Source organism: Heteronotia binoei, chromosome 14 (assembly GCF_032191835.1).
Source record: "Heteronotia binoei isolate CCM8104 ecotype False Entrance Well chromosome 14, APGP_CSIRO_Hbin_v1, whole genome shotgun sequence".
Classification (NCBI taxonomy): domain Eukaryota; kingdom Metazoa; phylum Chordata; class Lepidosauria; order Squamata; family Gekkonidae; genus Heteronotia; species Heteronotia binoei.
Window position 1 is genome coordinate 19,587,473 of NC_083236.1, and position 17,317 is coordinate 19,604,789.

At 42.0% G+C, this 17,317-nt stretch overlaps 2 protein-coding genes across 6 annotated transcripts in view; one reads left to right on the plus strand and one right to left on the minus strand.

Annotated features, from left to right (window-relative positions):
* MTA1 (metastasis associated 1) overlaps window positions 1-11,453 on the plus strand; it is a 116,173-nt gene extending 104,720 nt beyond the window's left edge. For 2 of the 4 annotated variants that reach the window (XM_060253893.1, XM_060253894.1), the window contains 2 exons: window positions 4,337-4,488; window positions 10,694-11,453. In XM_060253893.1, the coding sequence (XP_060109876.1) occupies window positions 4,337-4,488; window positions 10,694-10,832 (291 nt within the window). In that variant the 3' untranslated portion in view covers window positions 10,833-11,453. Of the gene's footprint in view, window positions 1-4,336; window positions 4,489-10,693 lie in introns of those variants that run through there. The other 2 variants (XM_060253895.1, XM_060253896.1) reach the window with 2 other exon arrangements.
* SHISAL1 (shisa like 1) overlaps window positions 1-17,317 on the minus strand; it is a 401,371-nt gene that overhangs the window by 208,713 nt on the left and 175,341 nt on the right. The window lies entirely within an intron of this gene.

Below are 17,317 nucleotides of genomic sequence, written 5' to 3' on the forward strand. Positions count from 1 at the left end.
GCCTCCTGGGATTAGATGGGTGGCTTTCTCAGTCGTGGCACAAAAATTCTGGACTTCTCTCTCCAGAGAGATTCATTTGTTCCCTTCTTCGTTACCTTCCACCAGAATTTAGCATTCATTCCCTAAAGTGATCCCTCCTCACTTGCCCAGTATTTTAAAAGCTGTTTTTATGTTTTTGTATGGGTTTTTAAGATGTAATTTTATTATGTGTTTTTAATTTGTAAGCCACCTTGGAGGGCAGAAAGGCAGGGTGTGATTTTTTTAAGAGCAGCTGTTGTGATGCTGCCTCCATCCCTTGGCTCGCTGGAAGAAGAGGAGAGCCTGGGGTAGACAAGCTGCAGCGGAGGGCAACTGAGGCTCTGGCTCCATTCTGGCTTCACGCCATTTCACGGCAGGGGAAGATGATTGAGCCGTGCAGTTAAGCCGAGCACCTTGCGTGAGCCGTTGGGGAGGGAAGAAGCCAGAGGGTGAGGCAGGCAGTCACTGCTGCCCTTTTCTTGCACCCCAGCAGTACCTTAACCCCAAATTGTGACGTCTCATTGTTGCTGGTTATTGTTGATGGCCAGCATGCCCATCCTGCAGGAAAAGCTTTGTTAGCCAGCATATTTGGTTAACTTGACAACTGGCAGTCTCTGTGTATCCCCAATAAAGCTTTTGATATATATGTTGTTTTCTTCTGCTACCATTTATCATTAAAGGGGGGGAAAGCATGTTTTTGCTATACTTTCTTCTAAAGAAATCATTACAGTGTAACTTGTTGGAGCTGCTTGTCTTGCAATAAATTTTATGTTAATCCTACTTTGCCTGTCTAGCAATAGACATTAGTGGCCCTCATTCAGTCTTTTTATTGGATCTTGTTTTGAATCCTTCCTTTCCTTTCCTTTAATCTGATTAAACGGCTGTATCTTCATAACCTCATGTTCTGTTGCGAATTTAAAGCATCAATATAATGGAGGTACACTTGCAGGCATCTGATGAAGTGAAAGCATACGCTGGAATAAAATTTGTGTCTTGAACGTGCCGGTGGATTCCTATTTTATTTTGCTGCTACATACTAACATGGCTATCCAACTGGCATTGCATTGACACGTTCAGTAGTTAGTGAAAAGGAAGTTGAAATTTAGGGTGAGTGGGGTTCTCCCAACAGAACCTTGCAAATAAAAAGAAAAGAAAAAACACTGAAGCTTCACACTGTGAAAAAGTTAACTGCTGTATAGCAAATGTAAAACTAAATCAAATTTGTAAGGTAGTAACCAAGCTTTCCCCTTATACTCCAAAGTAATTCTAAGTAAAAAAAAACAACACATCTTTGAAAAGTTTGGGGTTAGTTTTAATAAATGTCTTTTATTGTTCAGTTGTATATGTCGGAATATTTGCCAGCTGTCCTGGGAAGATTCCTGCCTAAACACATGGGCTTTATTATATCTTCCACTCTTTAGGAATAAATTTTATACATTACCAGTTTAGCTCCTTCTGTGCCAACATTTTGCATACCATATGTACATCCTGACATTTATGAACGGAAAAGAAAACAAAATGCCCGCTGTGACAGAAGAAAATCAATTTCACTCTAGTGCCACTATAAATACTACTTTATGTAGTATTTATATTTGGAGGGGGTTGTACTAGATGACCCTGGAGGTCCCTTCCAACTCTATGATTCTACCTATGGACTACATTGGATGTAATTGCATGGACTACACTGGATATAATTGCATAGCATTACTTTCAGCTAAGGAGTAAATGAAGTCTTAAATGACCAGGCAAACTCACATTCAAGTAGTGTAACCCCTGATTGAGGGGGGGGGGGAGGGACTTATTGTCAGCATGGGCCCTTGCTGGTGATGTAATGATGTTGTCCCAGAAACATGCTGGCATCACTGTCTATATGCCAGGAAGTGACGTCAGTGGGTAATCAAGGACACTGGCATTTGGGCAAAACTCTGTTCTCAAAATGCCAGTGTCCCTGGATGATGCATTGACATAATGTTCGGGATATATGGGGAGTGATGTCAGCACATCAGGATACTGCTGATGCCCCCCTCCCCTGTTTTCTACCATTTCCCCCCCTCTGGCCAGCTGAATGGCAATGAGGAATTCCTTTCCTGCAATAGGGGAATGGCAAGCCTGTAGCTTACTTGGCCAAGATGAATCTGGAAACCCCTACCTAGTTCACATCTCACCTCTGCTAAGAACTCACTTTCAGCCTAGGCTCCATCCCTTTGCAGAGCCCCCTGGCGTATGCTACCCTTAGGCTCCTCCCAGTTGCACCACTGACCTCTTTGGGAATGAAAGGGTCAACTGCTCTTTTCTGCTGTCTTCTGTCGCTTTTCATGTGGGCAGCAGCTGTGTGATATCAGGAAGCCATGGCGCTTCACTGGGCAGCTGCCGCCATGTGCACTAATTACATCCTACTACTCCATGATTGGTGTAAGTCAATGACCTTGCTGTGCTCTCTGGTGTGATCAGTATGCTGCCTGAACTTTGGCGAGGGTGTTTTTGCAGCACTGACATAGAATGCTGACTTGAAGAACTCGCTTATTTATTGATTCCTGTTTTCACAACCAGAGTCATAAACAGTAGACCCTCACCCCACAAAACGAAAGCCTAAAAATTACTACTAAAGTTGTCATGTAACTTAACATCTGCCTGAAATTTCACTGCGCACAAAGTGGTTTGTTTATCTTACAGTAGCCAATATGATTTAGCTTCTGAGGAGATATAGTCCTGATTAACTAATGGAGAGATCAGTTCAGCTCTTTGATCTGAAAATCTGGGACAGTCAAAAAGAATATGATCCACAGAATTGATTCTGTTGATGCCACAATTGCAGAGTCTATCTGAATATGGAGTTCAATTGACTCTTCCTAATATCACTGCTGAAGATAGGGCATTCGAGCACACAAGCATGTATGCCTTTCTATACTTTGGAAGAGTTTGCTCAGATAATTTGGCATTTTTGTTGGAGAGAGGATGCCTACAGAGAAAGATGAACACACTCTGCAAGCTGTAATCAACATATTATCATAATCAAAGTCCCTTACAAGTCTTCTAATGAGCTGGGTCAATTATTGTCTATTCATTGTTTCTGTCACATCATGGGCAATGCCCAGACATGGTAATTTATGATCCAGTAATCTGTCCCAATGACTTGTTTGATGGTCCAACTTGAGTAGTCCGAGGAATCTTGATTTTGGATTTGATTTTAGGATCCTAATTTTCTGATTGAATGCTCTGTCCAAGGCCTTTGCTTCAAAGGACATCTCCCCAGCTTTGGTTCTCAGAGCTATTCCAGACACATTGAGGGATTCCCAAAATATTATAGAGGAATCTTAATAGTGGTCTATCAATGTCATCTGTTACTGCTCTGATCCAAATCCTGACAGCATATAACATCTGCCTTGAGACTTTAGCATTAAATACTTGGCACGTCACCAGTATCAGGGTCTTAAGATGGGACTGCCTCATTTCTCAATTTTTTTCCTTCAGTCTGGCAAGATTCCTTAGTGCTAGGATCTATACTTCTTTGATGCATGAATTCTAGCAGCTTTTTACTGTTAATGCTACTAAGGTCTATAAAAATTAACTTTGCTTATTGTGTATCCCTTATTATAATTCTTAGTTATTTGAGGGCACTTGCTGTTTTCTGCTGAGGTATCTTTGCATGGAGGGGGATTAATTTTTATGTGGCAAATACACTGGAGCCAAGTATATACATATCCCCCTTATTTTTGAACCCACCAATCCACCTGCTTCTCGCTGCCTTTGACATCTTGTTTTGAGTTTTGATGTTCCTTCTCCTAAAATATACATCAAAGGCCACACTTTTAATTGGATCAAGGCCCAAAGTCTGAGAGTCTTGCTGTAATCAGCAAAGCATTTGTGTTTGAGGTAATTGCTTTTTTAAAAAAACCCTTTCGTTTGGGAGTACAGAAGGAATATACAAAAAAGGAGAGAAAGAGAAGTTCTGTTCCTGTAGTGTTTGCTCATATAACTGTACAAGAGTTATACAAACTGAGAGCCAGTTTGGTGTAGTGGTTAAGTGTGCAGACTCTCATCTGGGAGAACCAGGTTTGATTCCCCACTCCTCCACTTGCACCTGCTAGCATGGCCTTGGGTCAGCCATAGCTCTGGCAGAGGTTGTCCTTGAAAGGGCAGCTTCTGTCAGAGCTCTCTCAGCCCCACCCACCTCACAGGGTGTCTGTTGTGGGGGAGGAAGGTAAAGGAGATTGTGAGCCACTCTGAGACTCTTCGGAGTGGAGGGCGGGATATAAATCCAATATCATCTTCTTCTTCTACAAAGTTCATTTCTTATTTGTCTTTATATATTGTATAGGGACCAAGTCGAAACTTACTGCTCAATGGGAAATCATACCCAACAAAAGTCCGGTTAATCCGTGGTGGCACTTTGCCTCCAGTGAAAAGGAGGAGGATGAACTGGATTGATGCTCCTGATGATGTTTTCTACATGGTCACAGAGGAAACCAGGTAGGCAAGATCGATACTCTTTGGTGAAGGATAGTTCTGTGATATTTGGCTTTCTCTACTAAGGAAAGGTCAATGAAATGAGGCTCTGAATGGATTACTCTACAGCGCTGATGATATGCGGATGATGTACTTTTGTTAGCAAGATCTCCTGTGGGCCTTAGAGGCCCGGCCTCTGACGTCTGTTGAGGGCCTTTTCAGAATATTGCAGTATCCTGTACTGACAGCCAACCCAAGAGAAATCTAAAATGGTGGTGTTTTCTAATTCTGATCACCCAAAGTAGTATTACTGGTAAATTAATAGGAAACAAGTTAACTAATTCTATTGTTTAGGAATTCATTTCCAAGTTAATTTGGCCCAGAGTATTAGTCACATAATACATTTTTTTTTAAACAGCAAAGATGGCAAGTTTGTTCCTGCTGCTATTCCTGTTTTGAATGCAAAAGCAGGTTGTCAGCTTCGCTGTGGAGCTCCAGCATGGATCAAGGCCTGTAGAGAGACACTAGATTCCTTTTTGTCACTATTTTTGCAGAAGACCACAGGGATGCCAAGTTGTGTGGCTGATGTCTCTTTAATGGCAGAACTAGGCTTACAGTCGCTGGAGGCACAGGCTTGGGTTGAAAAGCCTATTTGCCACAGAAGCTAATCAGTGCCTCGGTCTATCAAAAATTGATTTCCTTGCTACCCCATGGAGGAAATTAATGGAGACTAGACTCCAGTTGCTGGATTTTAGCTGTAGTGATTTGGAGAGATTGGGGAAATCAGCAGAGAGCTCTGTGGTGAATATTTGTGTAACTTGGACATCATCAGCACCATGAATAGAGCTCATAGGGTATACTCCCCTTTAAATTTGGGATTGTCATAGGCATCCTTATCATATTTAGGTTTTTTAACTGTTCCTTGATCCAGAAGACCATTTATGCTTGCAAAATTAAGCTCTATCCCTTCTCAAGTAATGCAAAGTTGAATGCAAAAGACGGCATATTCATATAGAATTTGTGACTGTGCTTCGGAACAAGGAAAATCTGGAGCATCGCTTCCTGGAATGTGCAATATTAGGGATTTGGAGATTACTCCTCTTTTCTGTGATAATGAGGAGCTGTCAACACCAGATAAAGTTAAGAAACTTTTGGCAGGCATGGATTTAGGAGTTACATTGGCTGTGGTTACATTTGCTGCATATGTAATTACATTTAAAGGATCTCAAGTGCAGTAACTGGTTGGTTATTTAAATTATCTATTTTTGTTGGAAATAATATGACCTTGCTTAAGTCCCATAAGCTAAATGAGCAGTGTCATTAAATCAAGTACTACAGCACTGATGGAAAAGTGGGCGTAAATCAGATCTTTGCATAATGTAGGATTTATTTGATGTTAGATTTAAGTCTGTTGCATGATTCATTACCTGTCTTAGAAATTTTGCCCCCTCCCATAGATGGTCAATGGTATTTTGTTACATTTAAAAGCATATACAGATAGAACAATATTGGTAGCCATGTCTGTCTGTCTGTAGCAGTAGAAAAGAGCAAAAGTCCAGTAGCACCTTAAAGACTAATACAATTTGTGGCACGGGATGAGCTTTTGTGATTTAGTTGTATCTGAAGAAGCGAGCAGTGAGTCATGAAAGCCCATACCCTGCCACACATTTTGTTAGGCTTTAAGGTGCCACTGGACTCTTGTTCATATACAAGTGTTTAAGGGTAATTACTCTTTTGCAAGGTAGCGCTTCCAGGGGTTAAACATGTCACCTCTTTGATACAGATTTTCTAAAACACGTTTTTGCACTTGAAACTGTGTAAGCGAAAGTTTGTTGAAATAAATTCCTAGTGTATTCTGTGTCGCTTCAAGTTGCTCACTGGCATGTTACATGGCTGAATGCAGACATCCCAGACATTGGCTTGCTCTATGAAGCTTTTTGATATGATGCACGTGGCCCAGCTGAGTTCCAGCTTACCCAGCCCACATGACAAATGCTCAACAACTCTGCCCTGAGTGATTTGGGGATGGAATAACCGAAGGACCTCCTGCACTGTGTATCAGCAAAATTAAGATCACTGCTCAGCCTGTCCCCCAGTTACACTCCTTGCTCCATCTTCAGAGGTGAGGTAGAAGACAGAGTTGGGGCTTGCTCAGCCGTGGCCCCTGTCTGATATGCCCCCCTGTATGGTTTCACCTTGGTATCTACTTTGTTAGTATTCATATACTAGATTAAGACATGCTTTTTTGCCTGGGCTTTTAAACTAAATCCCACTTTTTAATGCTCTGCATGGATTTTTGGCTTCTACTCTGCCTTGGTTTAGATTGAGGTGTATAGCCTGTGCTGAGTTGGTCTGAAGCAAAAGAACAAAGTTTGAGTCTAGTGTCACCTTTAAGACCAACAAAGCTTAATTTTGGATATCAGCTTTCGTGCATGCCCAGAATTAAAGTTTGTTGGTCTTAAAAGTGACACTAGACTCAAACTTTGTTCTATTGGTTTATATTGGTTTGCCTTGCTTTTATGTTGCTTTATGATGGGTACATACTGTGCTGGATCGCCTTGGGTTTATTTTTGCTGTTAACTTGGTTGGCGGGTAGATTGATTGGATTCCGTCACTGGCTGGGCTCAACTTAACATTTTTAATTCCATTGTTTTTATGTTCCTCCCCCCCCCCTCCCGAAAATGTTCTGAATGCATAAAAGACACAAGGCTTAGGATGCCTGAATACGAGTGCCTTCACTAGATTTATTTCTTTCACATTAACAGGGAATTGCAGAACAATCACAGTTAAGAATCCCAGTGGCTATGACAAAAACAAATTTCATTTAGTGAAAGTGCCTCGGGATTATTTGCCCTGAGTTTTGGGGAGCAGGGATTTTTCCTGCTTCATCAGAGAAAACACCTCTGGGTTTCCCCTGGCTTTTCAGAGACCTTTCTCAAACCTGCTTTTCTCTAAAGTTTTGGGAAAGATTGCAATGCCTGGGTGGCTGCTGTGTGGGTGGCAAAATTCAGACTTTTCAGCTCACGTGATAGTTATTTTTCCTCTGATCCTGTCCCCAAAGGCTTTTTTTAAAAAAATCAGCTCTGTAAGGATACTCCCTTGTTGCTATAGGTGTAACAGATTCCCTTAATTCTCAGCTTTCATTCTTTAAGTCTCTAGTCCCTTCCCTTGTCACAATATAAAGAGCAAGGCACAAGTTTGCTATTGAAGGAGATAGACTTAATTTTTTTTTAAAAAAGAAAAAAAAACTGGGAATGAATAAAAACGAAAGCTGAGGAAGCTGGGAATTCATTTATCGAAACAACCATTTGTTGTAGAGTTTCCAGATCCCCCCTGGCCAATGGCAAGGGGGAGGGTTGTCTGATCCAGACTGGGAAACTCCTGGAGATTTGGGAATTGGGTCCTGAGGAGGAGAGGGACCTCAGTGGGGTACAATGCCATTGTCCACCCTCCAAAACATTCATTTTCTCCAGAGGAACTGATCTCTGTAGTCTGGAAAAGCTCTGTTAATTCCAGGAGATCAGCAAGTTCCACCTGCAGGCTGGCATCCCCAGTTTGTTGATATAATAATATACTGGTGCTGGTTTTTTTTTTGAGAAAATTGCAAACACTCTGGAGGAGGAGGGATGATAGCTGCTACTTGAGGGATTGGGTTGGGAAACTGCAAGGAAACCTGCCATGCGGAAGTCCTGTTTCTGCTGCACTTATCTGCAGCCCCACCAGCAATGGGAAAACCACAAATGCCATGGGGCAGGTGGCCATATGTAGAAAAGGAGTGCAGAAGTTAAGAAATTAATCAGGTTGCTGCCCATCATGAAAAGCTGAGATTTGTTCATAATGTCTGACGTTTTGAGTCTACATTGTTGGGTTGGTTTTATTTTTTGGAGTGAGATCTGCAAAGCAGTCATTATGACAGTTACTCCCAGGAGGAGGGTTCTTCCCTTTCTGTTCCATCCCCACTGGGCTCATTAGTTCACAGAGTCTCTTGGATATATGATGCAGGAAAGGAGACTTCATGAGGGCAAGTGCTGTCAGCCGTGATGTGCAGAAACACTTTTTCTACCCTACCCATGGTGTAGATTAAAAAAAAAATGCTGTCAAAAATGTAGAGTTTATTGTGCTTTTGATGGATATTTTTACGCCCATCCCTGCAAATCAGAGAGCTGTCGTGAGATAATGGACAGTGTGTCAGAGAAGGATCATGGGAGACTTGGGTTCAAATCCCAGCCTCACAGGATTGTTGTTGTGAGAAAAAGGAGGAAGGGAAGAGTGAGGTTCTAAGCCACTTTGAGGAGAGAAGTGGGGTGGAAATGAATAATAAATGCATCCTTTCCCTGTAAGGACTTTTATTAAGACCAACAAAAATGACACAGAACAGGACTTTGAGTTCTTCATCAGGCAGGAGATATGTATATATATTAGAAGAGGAGGGGCAGAATTTTTTTTAAAAAAGGTTGTTTCTGGCCATGGTCTTCAGACCACTAGTCGCTCATGTTGAAGTCATGCAGACTTAATTGATAGCACAGGGCACAGTTGGTATCAGACACTCTTGGCCTTGTGGGAAAGAAGTGGTGAGAACAGCAATGGCTTCCGTTGTTAGGGAGCCACTGCATTAACCACTGGCATTTCTATTCTTAATGAAGTCTGCAGGTTTTTTGAAGTCTGATGTGGTCACTGCCACCTTGTTAGGATTACAAAAATGGAGAGTTACAAATGGAAAAAAGATTAAATCAAGAAATAGAACCGTGAATAAATTAACTATCAAACACTTTTAATTCTAAATTCTTTATTAGTGCAATTAATGTCCAAAATAGAAGTCAAGTTCATATATCACAATTCATCAATCCCCAAATCCCCAGGAGTTTCCCAATCTGAATCTGGCTACCCTACCCCACCCCATCTCCTGTCGGTGGCTAGGGAGGACCTGGCAACCTTAAATACAACTGTGAATAAATTAACTATCAAACAGGATTTATTCTTGGCAGGATTTATTCTTGACAAATATGTGTTGGCTTCTGGTAATCAGTTCATTGTTTACACACCAAACACTTGATAATTGGTTCCAGTATCGTTCATGGTATTGAAGTCAGACTGTAATTTCCCAGGTCCTTTTTTTTCCTCCCCCCCACCCCCTTTCAAAATTGGAAGGATATTTGTGCAACTTCAGTCCTGGGACATGTCACTTGTTCTGCAGGATTTCTCAGAAATTATAGAAGGTTTAAGAGTATACCAGGTAGTCACTTTTGTACCCTAGTTTTCATCCAGCTCAGAAGACTGATTTAAGGTACCCAGGGATTCCTAGACCAACTGCTAATCAGTCTTCAACAGCAATACTCACCATTTATACCACTTTTGCTAGGTTGCTTATTTATTTATTTAATCATTACAGTTTTTATGCAGCTGCATTGGCATTTTAAATCTCCCTTGTTTCTTTTAAATTGATTTGGTTTGTGATTATGCCTTAAGGAACTTGCTTTCTTGTGAACTTATCTTAGACCACTTTCTTTGATTATCTAGTCACAGAGTTCTGCCTAGCATTTCTCTATGTTTATGAAAATCAGCTTTCCTGCAATTCAAGGCACTTTCTGAAATCACCTGCTGTTTTCCATAAAACCAAGAACTCCAGCATTAACATGATCTTCCTGCCCCCCCAGATTCAACTGCTTTCAAAATGTCAATCAAGTATTTCCTGTGGTTAGGATCAGGTCAAGCTTAGCACAAAGGAAAGTACGTACAGGTTAACAGAAAAAAAAGAGTTTTATACCCAGTATTTTATCCAGAATCCTTATGCATAGGATAGGCTATGTCTTAATACATGAAATTCAAAACTTTTGTTCTCATTGCCCTTTCAATGGATATATTAAGTTAGAATGATGTCCTGCAATTGTTGGGTTCTTGGGTCATTCTTCCTGCAATAGGCTTTTTTCAGAAGTGCATTTGATGCAGCAGTCTTGCTGACCTGAGGCACACCTGGTAATGGTCACGGTCTGGATGGGGAACCTTATGTTTATGTATTTATTTATTTGGTTCATTTATATTCCGCCCTATCCCAAATGGATGTATATTCATTAATGTGATGAATAAATGTATGAAATTTCTTATTTCTCTTGTTTATCTGCAATTATAAAACAAAGTTTATCATTACAACTAAAAAAAGAGAAGGAACACAAGGAATAGGCTTGAATAGCCATTCATTGATAGGCCTTTTCCCCTTTTGATTCTGTTGTAGGAAAATTCGCAAGCTGCTTTCCTCCTATGAAGCTAAGAGAGCTGCAAGAAGCCCGTATAAGCCCATCATCCTCCAGCCTCTACAGAGTGTGCATCTGCCACAGCCAGTGAATGATGAACCAATAATTATTGAGGATTAAAACAGGAGAGGTCTTTAAAACACTGGAGAGCTTTCCTCGATCTCTACATGCCATTTTGTGACTTCACCATTGAATCTACTGCTAACAGAGAGAACTGACGTCTGTATCTTTTACAGCGCAGTCCAAACAGACTTAGCTCCTCTAAGCCCGTTTACTCTAAGCCCGTTCAATGGATCTAGGCGGGTGTAAATCTGTTTAGGGTTGTACTGTTAGAGTCTGAAAAGGAAGCCAGCCCCTCTCTGAGTCTTGACAACCACAGACTGCACATGAATGTGCTTGCTCCTTTTTAAAACTCTCTTGGTAACAGATTTTTTCCTTTCCTTGTAGTTTATTCTGTTCCTTTTGTAAACAAGTAGGAAGAAAAGTAAATTTAATTTATTGATGAGAGAATGGGGGATAGTAATCTTACCATATTGTTTTATCTTTCGATAAAGGAATAACCAGATGACTTTGTTTTGTGACCAAATTTTCATTGCCAAGATGTTTTATGAGACTGTTGTAAATTTTTTTTTTATTTTGACAGTACCATTTTAAAATTCCATTTATATAATTTCTTTGTAGATAAAATGCCGATGTGTATCTGTTATATTTGGAAATAGAAGGTCTAGAAACCAGCAACAAGTTTAATGTGCTTTATGCTACAGGTCCTTTGGAGGGGTTTTGATACTTTAGCTGATTCCAGTACCATGGATCCTGGACCACATGGCTAGGTGATCATTGAAGTGGCATTGGTGGCCAGGCTTTTCAAACAAGAGTTGTTCTGTTGTGGATTATTCCCATGGGAAACTGGCATGCTGAATTGCTGTTATCCAGCAAACTTCCACTGCAGTGTGGCATAGTTGAGGATGCTGTAGGAACCGCTCCATAGTTTTAGGCAGTTCAGCTCACTTCCTGCTCACCAGTGGCCATCAGACAGCTAATTAACTGATGGGCTGTTCAGCTGTTTGTTCATTTATATTCACAGCCATCAGCTGGGAGTCAGCTTTTGATCTCCTGGTGGGGAAATTTTGGTTAGCACTCAAGCAATATTAGGGAGGAGGGATCAAGATCTGACTCCCAGCTGATCCATCATCTTTGTGCAGTTCCGCAAATGGGTTCTGCATGAGCACAGAAGGCAACCCCAGAATGTTTTAGGAGAGCTCTAGCCAAATAACTGGCATCCAGATCTCTCTAGGGGAGGGCAGTATTCTCCTTTTGGCTCTCAACAAACACGACTGTAACTGAACAATAATCTCAACTTTAGCAAAGCTGGACATTCCTGCCATATGGAGAAATTTCTGTTCTTGGTCCTCAAAACATCTAATATCTATTGATACGAGTCAGGCAGCTTCTAATCTACATAAGGCCATATAAGGATGGCATTTTAGGGAGGCTAAGATAGAATGTAGTAGGTTCAGTTTGGTTTTATTTTTCTGCTGCATCATTTTTTTTTCTTATTACCAGAGCTTCATTAGTTTTGCCGACGGTGTATTCAGTTCACCTCTCCATTATGTCTGGATTGCCTTGAGTCCCCAGGTTTTGAGCCTGTGGGCACCTTTGCAGTTTTGATACAGTGTAGTAGGCATAGCCACAAAACGGCTGCAGCCACGAAATGGTCGCCATAACTTTTCTTCAGTCACACCATGGAGATCTTGTATTATGGTGACAGCTGCTGGCAAACCAATTTTTTAAAAATCTGCCCAGCCAATCAGAGACCTTACTGGGCAGAAGCCCCACCTGACTGCATCTACTTCCCAAAGACACCTGGTGGACACCGTGAAAAGGTGTTGGCAAACCCCATGGCACCCACGGACACCACATTGAAGACCCCTGGCCTTGTGTACACTAGTTATGGGTATTTCCTTTTAATTCAGTCATTGTGCTTCATGAACCATTTAATTTGTTAAGCTGCTGGGTTTCTGTGTTCCTTACTGGTTCAGTGTTTATTCATTTACAGTCCATCTTTCTCACAGAGATTCCATAACTTTTATTCAAAGCGTAACTTGCTCTGACCTGGATAGCCCAGGCTATAGCCCAATCTTGTCAGATCTTAAAAACCAAGCAGGGTTCTCCTAGTATTTGGCTGGAAGACCTCCAAGGCTAGTATTTGGATGGAAGACCTCCAGGGAATACCAGGGTCATGATGTGGCGGCAAGCAGTGGCAAACCACCTCCAAACATCTCTTGCCTTGAAAATCCTACAGGATCACCATAGGTTAGTAGTGACTTGATGGAGGGGGGGGGGACCAGCAAAAAGTTGATATGACTAGCCATATGCAAGTATCTCTGCCTTTTAAAATTCACCCAAGTGTTGCAGCAACTTAAAACAGAAACAGAAAATTAATTAATTAATTAGAATGTAGGTTCAGTTTGGTTTTATTTTTTCTGCTACATCATTTTATTTTCTCATTATCAGAGTTTCATTAGTTTTGCCTATAATACCTAGGTGGCTTTCTGCAGACACAAAACTGAATAACACCAAAATGTTATTAGCACCAACTGTTTTAAATTCTTTTATTAATTCATTGATTTTAGGTACCAATGTCCTAGTCTTTTATTGTTATTATGGTTAATGTTGTAAGCTGCCCTGAGCCTGCCTCGGTGGAGAGGGCGGGGTATAAATTTAATAAACTTAAACGAAACAAAGAAAGCCTAGCCTAAAAAGAGCTAAACTCTCTCCCTTCCTACAAGGAGTTAATTTTGAAGGTTCAAGAGCCAAGAGGCATAATGCTTCAGAGTCCAGCATTCTTAACATCCAGAAAGCCAAAAGCTTTATAATTGTTTTTTTTCCCCTCCTCTGCTCATGTTTGCCTTGGCTTTCGTGCTAATGGCAAAGAAGCAGTTTCTTCCAGAAGCCTCAGCATTGTAAGTAACTTCAAATGCAAAGAATACTCAAATATACAGAAATGCTAATGCAAGCAGAAAAACTACTACAGATACAAAGCAGGCTTCGGCTTTTTTGGTAGTTGCTCTGTAGCCATTTGGAACTTGGCTGAAGAAACCTCTGAATCATATCGTTGACTAGTGAATTGCAAATTAATAACTCTTTATAGCTATTTTCCATTTTTATCAAAGTATGGAATATATGAAGGTTAATCAAACACAAATTGTTGCTGTTCATCCCTTTCCTCAAATGCCTGCTCTTTCAGGACAAATGTAAACAGAAATCCTGGAATGCAGAATACTGTGCAGCCTCAAAGACCTTTCCCTTGATAATTCATACCGTGCAGCTCTTACGTATTAGAGATTCCATGAGAAGTGTATCTTTTTTGTTTCACCTGTGCATCACAGTGAAATGGAAAAAGTTATAGTTTTGAAGTTTGTTTTTTGGAGCCCACATCCTAGTTCAAACATTAAGCGAATATTACCCAAAGCGCTAATTTTAAGCCTCATTGACAGCAAGACCCACAACTCAGAGGCCTCCCCACGAGAGACAAATGTAGCCCAGAATCCTAATCATGTTTTCTCACCTTGCACTTGGTTTGCCTCAGGGAAGTCTTTCTTCTAGAGACCTCAGAATTTAATGACAGGTAAGTACATTTAACTCTGAGGATTCTGGAAGGAATACTTTTTTATTTCAGTATAAGCAGGAAAGCTAAGGGAGGTCTCGTTTGTATTGGGACTCACTAATGTTTCCTTTGTCTAAAGGGTTTCCCTAGGGCCAGCTGTGCTGGCACAGAACTATGTACGTAGAATTCCTCTTAGGAAATACATACAGTTGGGCATTTTATGTACACAGAGCTCAAACCTTGTAGCCCAAGTGCCAGATGCGGAGAATCCAAAAAATCCACCAAAGGATTACATTTTTAAGGCTCAATGATAAGGTAAGCCCCGGGAACAGAAGCCGTGCTGCCTGGGACCTTGCCAAATCAACATCCAGAAAATTAATGCATGTAAATCTATGTATGTATGTGCAACACCCATGGCGGGAGGGACATGTAAAAGGTCTGTCTCATAATAAAAGGCATTGAATGGGCTTGGTTGGAGTGTCAACCCATTTACTGGCAGCTTTGCTCTGCAACTGAAGTTGCTGCAAAGTCTCACATGCCTGATTCTTCTCCAGACCAGGATGCTCAGGTTTCAGCCTTCTCTGGCTCCCCTAAGGCAGTGGTTAATGACTGAAGCAGAGCCAACCAACATTAAATTCATCCAAGACAGAGGTCCTGTGGCTGGGCTCAGGGAATGAGGGTACCAACTTCCTATTCTTGCTGGTGTGCCATTAGCACCACTGATGGTCAAGGGTTTGGGTGTGATTCTGGATGCCTCCCTTTCGATGGAGGCCCAGATCACAAATGTAGCCAGACTGGCATTTTATCCTCTACATCAGATTAGGCAATTGTCCCCCTACCTATCTCCCTCTGATCTAGCCATTGTGATCCATGCAATGGTCATCTCCAGTTTATACTGTAACTCACTGTATGCAGGGCTACCCTTGAAGCTAACCTGGAGACTCCCAACTGATCCAGAAAGTGGCAGCACGGGTTCTCACAGGAACCTGCCAAAGCCCATATACAACCAGTGCTCTGCCAGCTGCACTGGTTCCAGATTGAATACCAGATCAGGTTAAAGGTTCTGCTGTTAACCTTTAAGGTCCTAAATGGTCTGGGACCAGTGTACCTACAGGACCACCTCTCCTGGTATACCCCCCCAAAGAACATATCGCTCAGCTGATAAAAATCTACTGGTGATTCCTGGCTTAAAGAATGTTTGGCTATCCTTGACCAGAACCTTGGCTTTTTCAGCCCTGGTTCCAGCCTGGTGGAACTCTCTACTGAACCGGATCCAGACCTTGTGGGACTTAATGCAGTTCTGTGGGGCCTGTAAGGCAGAGATGTTCCACCAGGCCTATGGCTGAGGTCAGTGATGACCTCTAACTGGGCTGACTTCCTTCTTTTCCTTACATCTTCCCCTCCTACGCTGTCAGTAAATGAGACACTATTGTGTTCTCTTTAAGTGCCATCTTATGCGATTGTTGTAAATTTCAAAGTTGTTTTAGATACTTGTTAAAGGTTTTAACCTAATTTATTGTTGTTACCTGCCCTGAGCCCTGCTATGCGGGGGAAGGCAAGCTATTAATCCAATAAATAAATAAAAAAATAAAATTGCTGCCTCTCCCTTGTAATTCCTAGGTTGCCTTAACTCAAGAGTTTTTTTATGGCCTAAAAGGACCCACACCCCCATCTCCGCTGCTACTCTCATGGTTAGCAATCAGGAACAGCACTGACGCAAAGGGGGTGTCATGAGCAAAATAATAGCAGTGGAGTAGTTCTACCGGGACCCCAAGTTCTCCTCCTGCCCAAGGAACTAGCAGATAGACGCACAACCCAGTGACAGTGGATTTGGGCTGGCCTAGATGGATCCAGACTACAGTATGCAAACATATTTACTGCTGAGGTTTTTGGTAGGAACTCCTCACCATAAGAAAAGTGTACATACAGGAAGCAGACAAGGAGGCCATACAGCTGCCCCCTTCCTCCCATCCCACCCCCCTCTGCTCAGCTGCCAGGTGGGGGGAAGAGAGAGGAGGCCCAGATGGAGCTGGAGCAAGGGAAGACTGGATTTATACCCCACCTTTTACTACCTGAAGAAGTCTCAGAGCGCTTAAAATCTCCTTTCCCTTCCCCTCCCCACAACAGACCCTGTGAGGTAAGTGAGGCTGAGAGAACTCTAACAGAAACTACTCTTGAGCAGAACAGCTCTGAGAGAACTTGTGGCTGACCCAAGGTCACATCAGCAGGTGCATGTAGGGCATCGAACCTGGTAATCCCAGATAAGAGTCCACAAACTTAACCACTACAGCAAACTGGCTCTCTACACTAAGAACCAGTGCTTTTTTTTGAGCAGGAACACAGTTCTGGCTGGCTTGGTGTCAGGGGGTGTGGCCTAACATGCAAATGAATTTCTGCTGGGCTTTTTCTACAGAACCCTTTGTATAACAGTAGTGCCATAAGGGGGTGTGGTCTAATATGAAAATGAGTTCCTGCTGGGATATTTCTACCCAAAAGGCCCTGAGAAGAACCATGTGGTTCCCTCATCCTCGGAGAGGAAGGGAGGGGGACCAGCAGGCTGCGGGGGGGGGGGGGGGTAGGGGCACCCTTAATTTGAGAGGGGACACCGCCTCTAATGTCCCACCACTGGCTAAGGTCCCGAATCTGCTCTATCTTCTGTGTAACAGACCTTCAAGAATCTGAGGACTATGATTAGTAGAGTGTTGGCTCAGTGGTAGAGCACCTTCTTGGCATGCAGAAGGTCCAAATGTCAATCCCTGGTATCTCCAGTTCAAATGAAAAGGTCGTAGGTGATGCAAAAGACCTCTGCCTGAGACCCTGGAGACCCACTGCCAGTCTGAGTAGACGATACTGACCTTGATGGACCAAGGACTTGATTCAGTATAAGGCAGCTTTGTATTTTCATGTGTCTTCATCACATTGACATAATTCCCGTGCTTTTTCAAAACTGAGATAAGATTGGTCCAGTATGAATTCTACGTTCCTAGGAAACAATGCA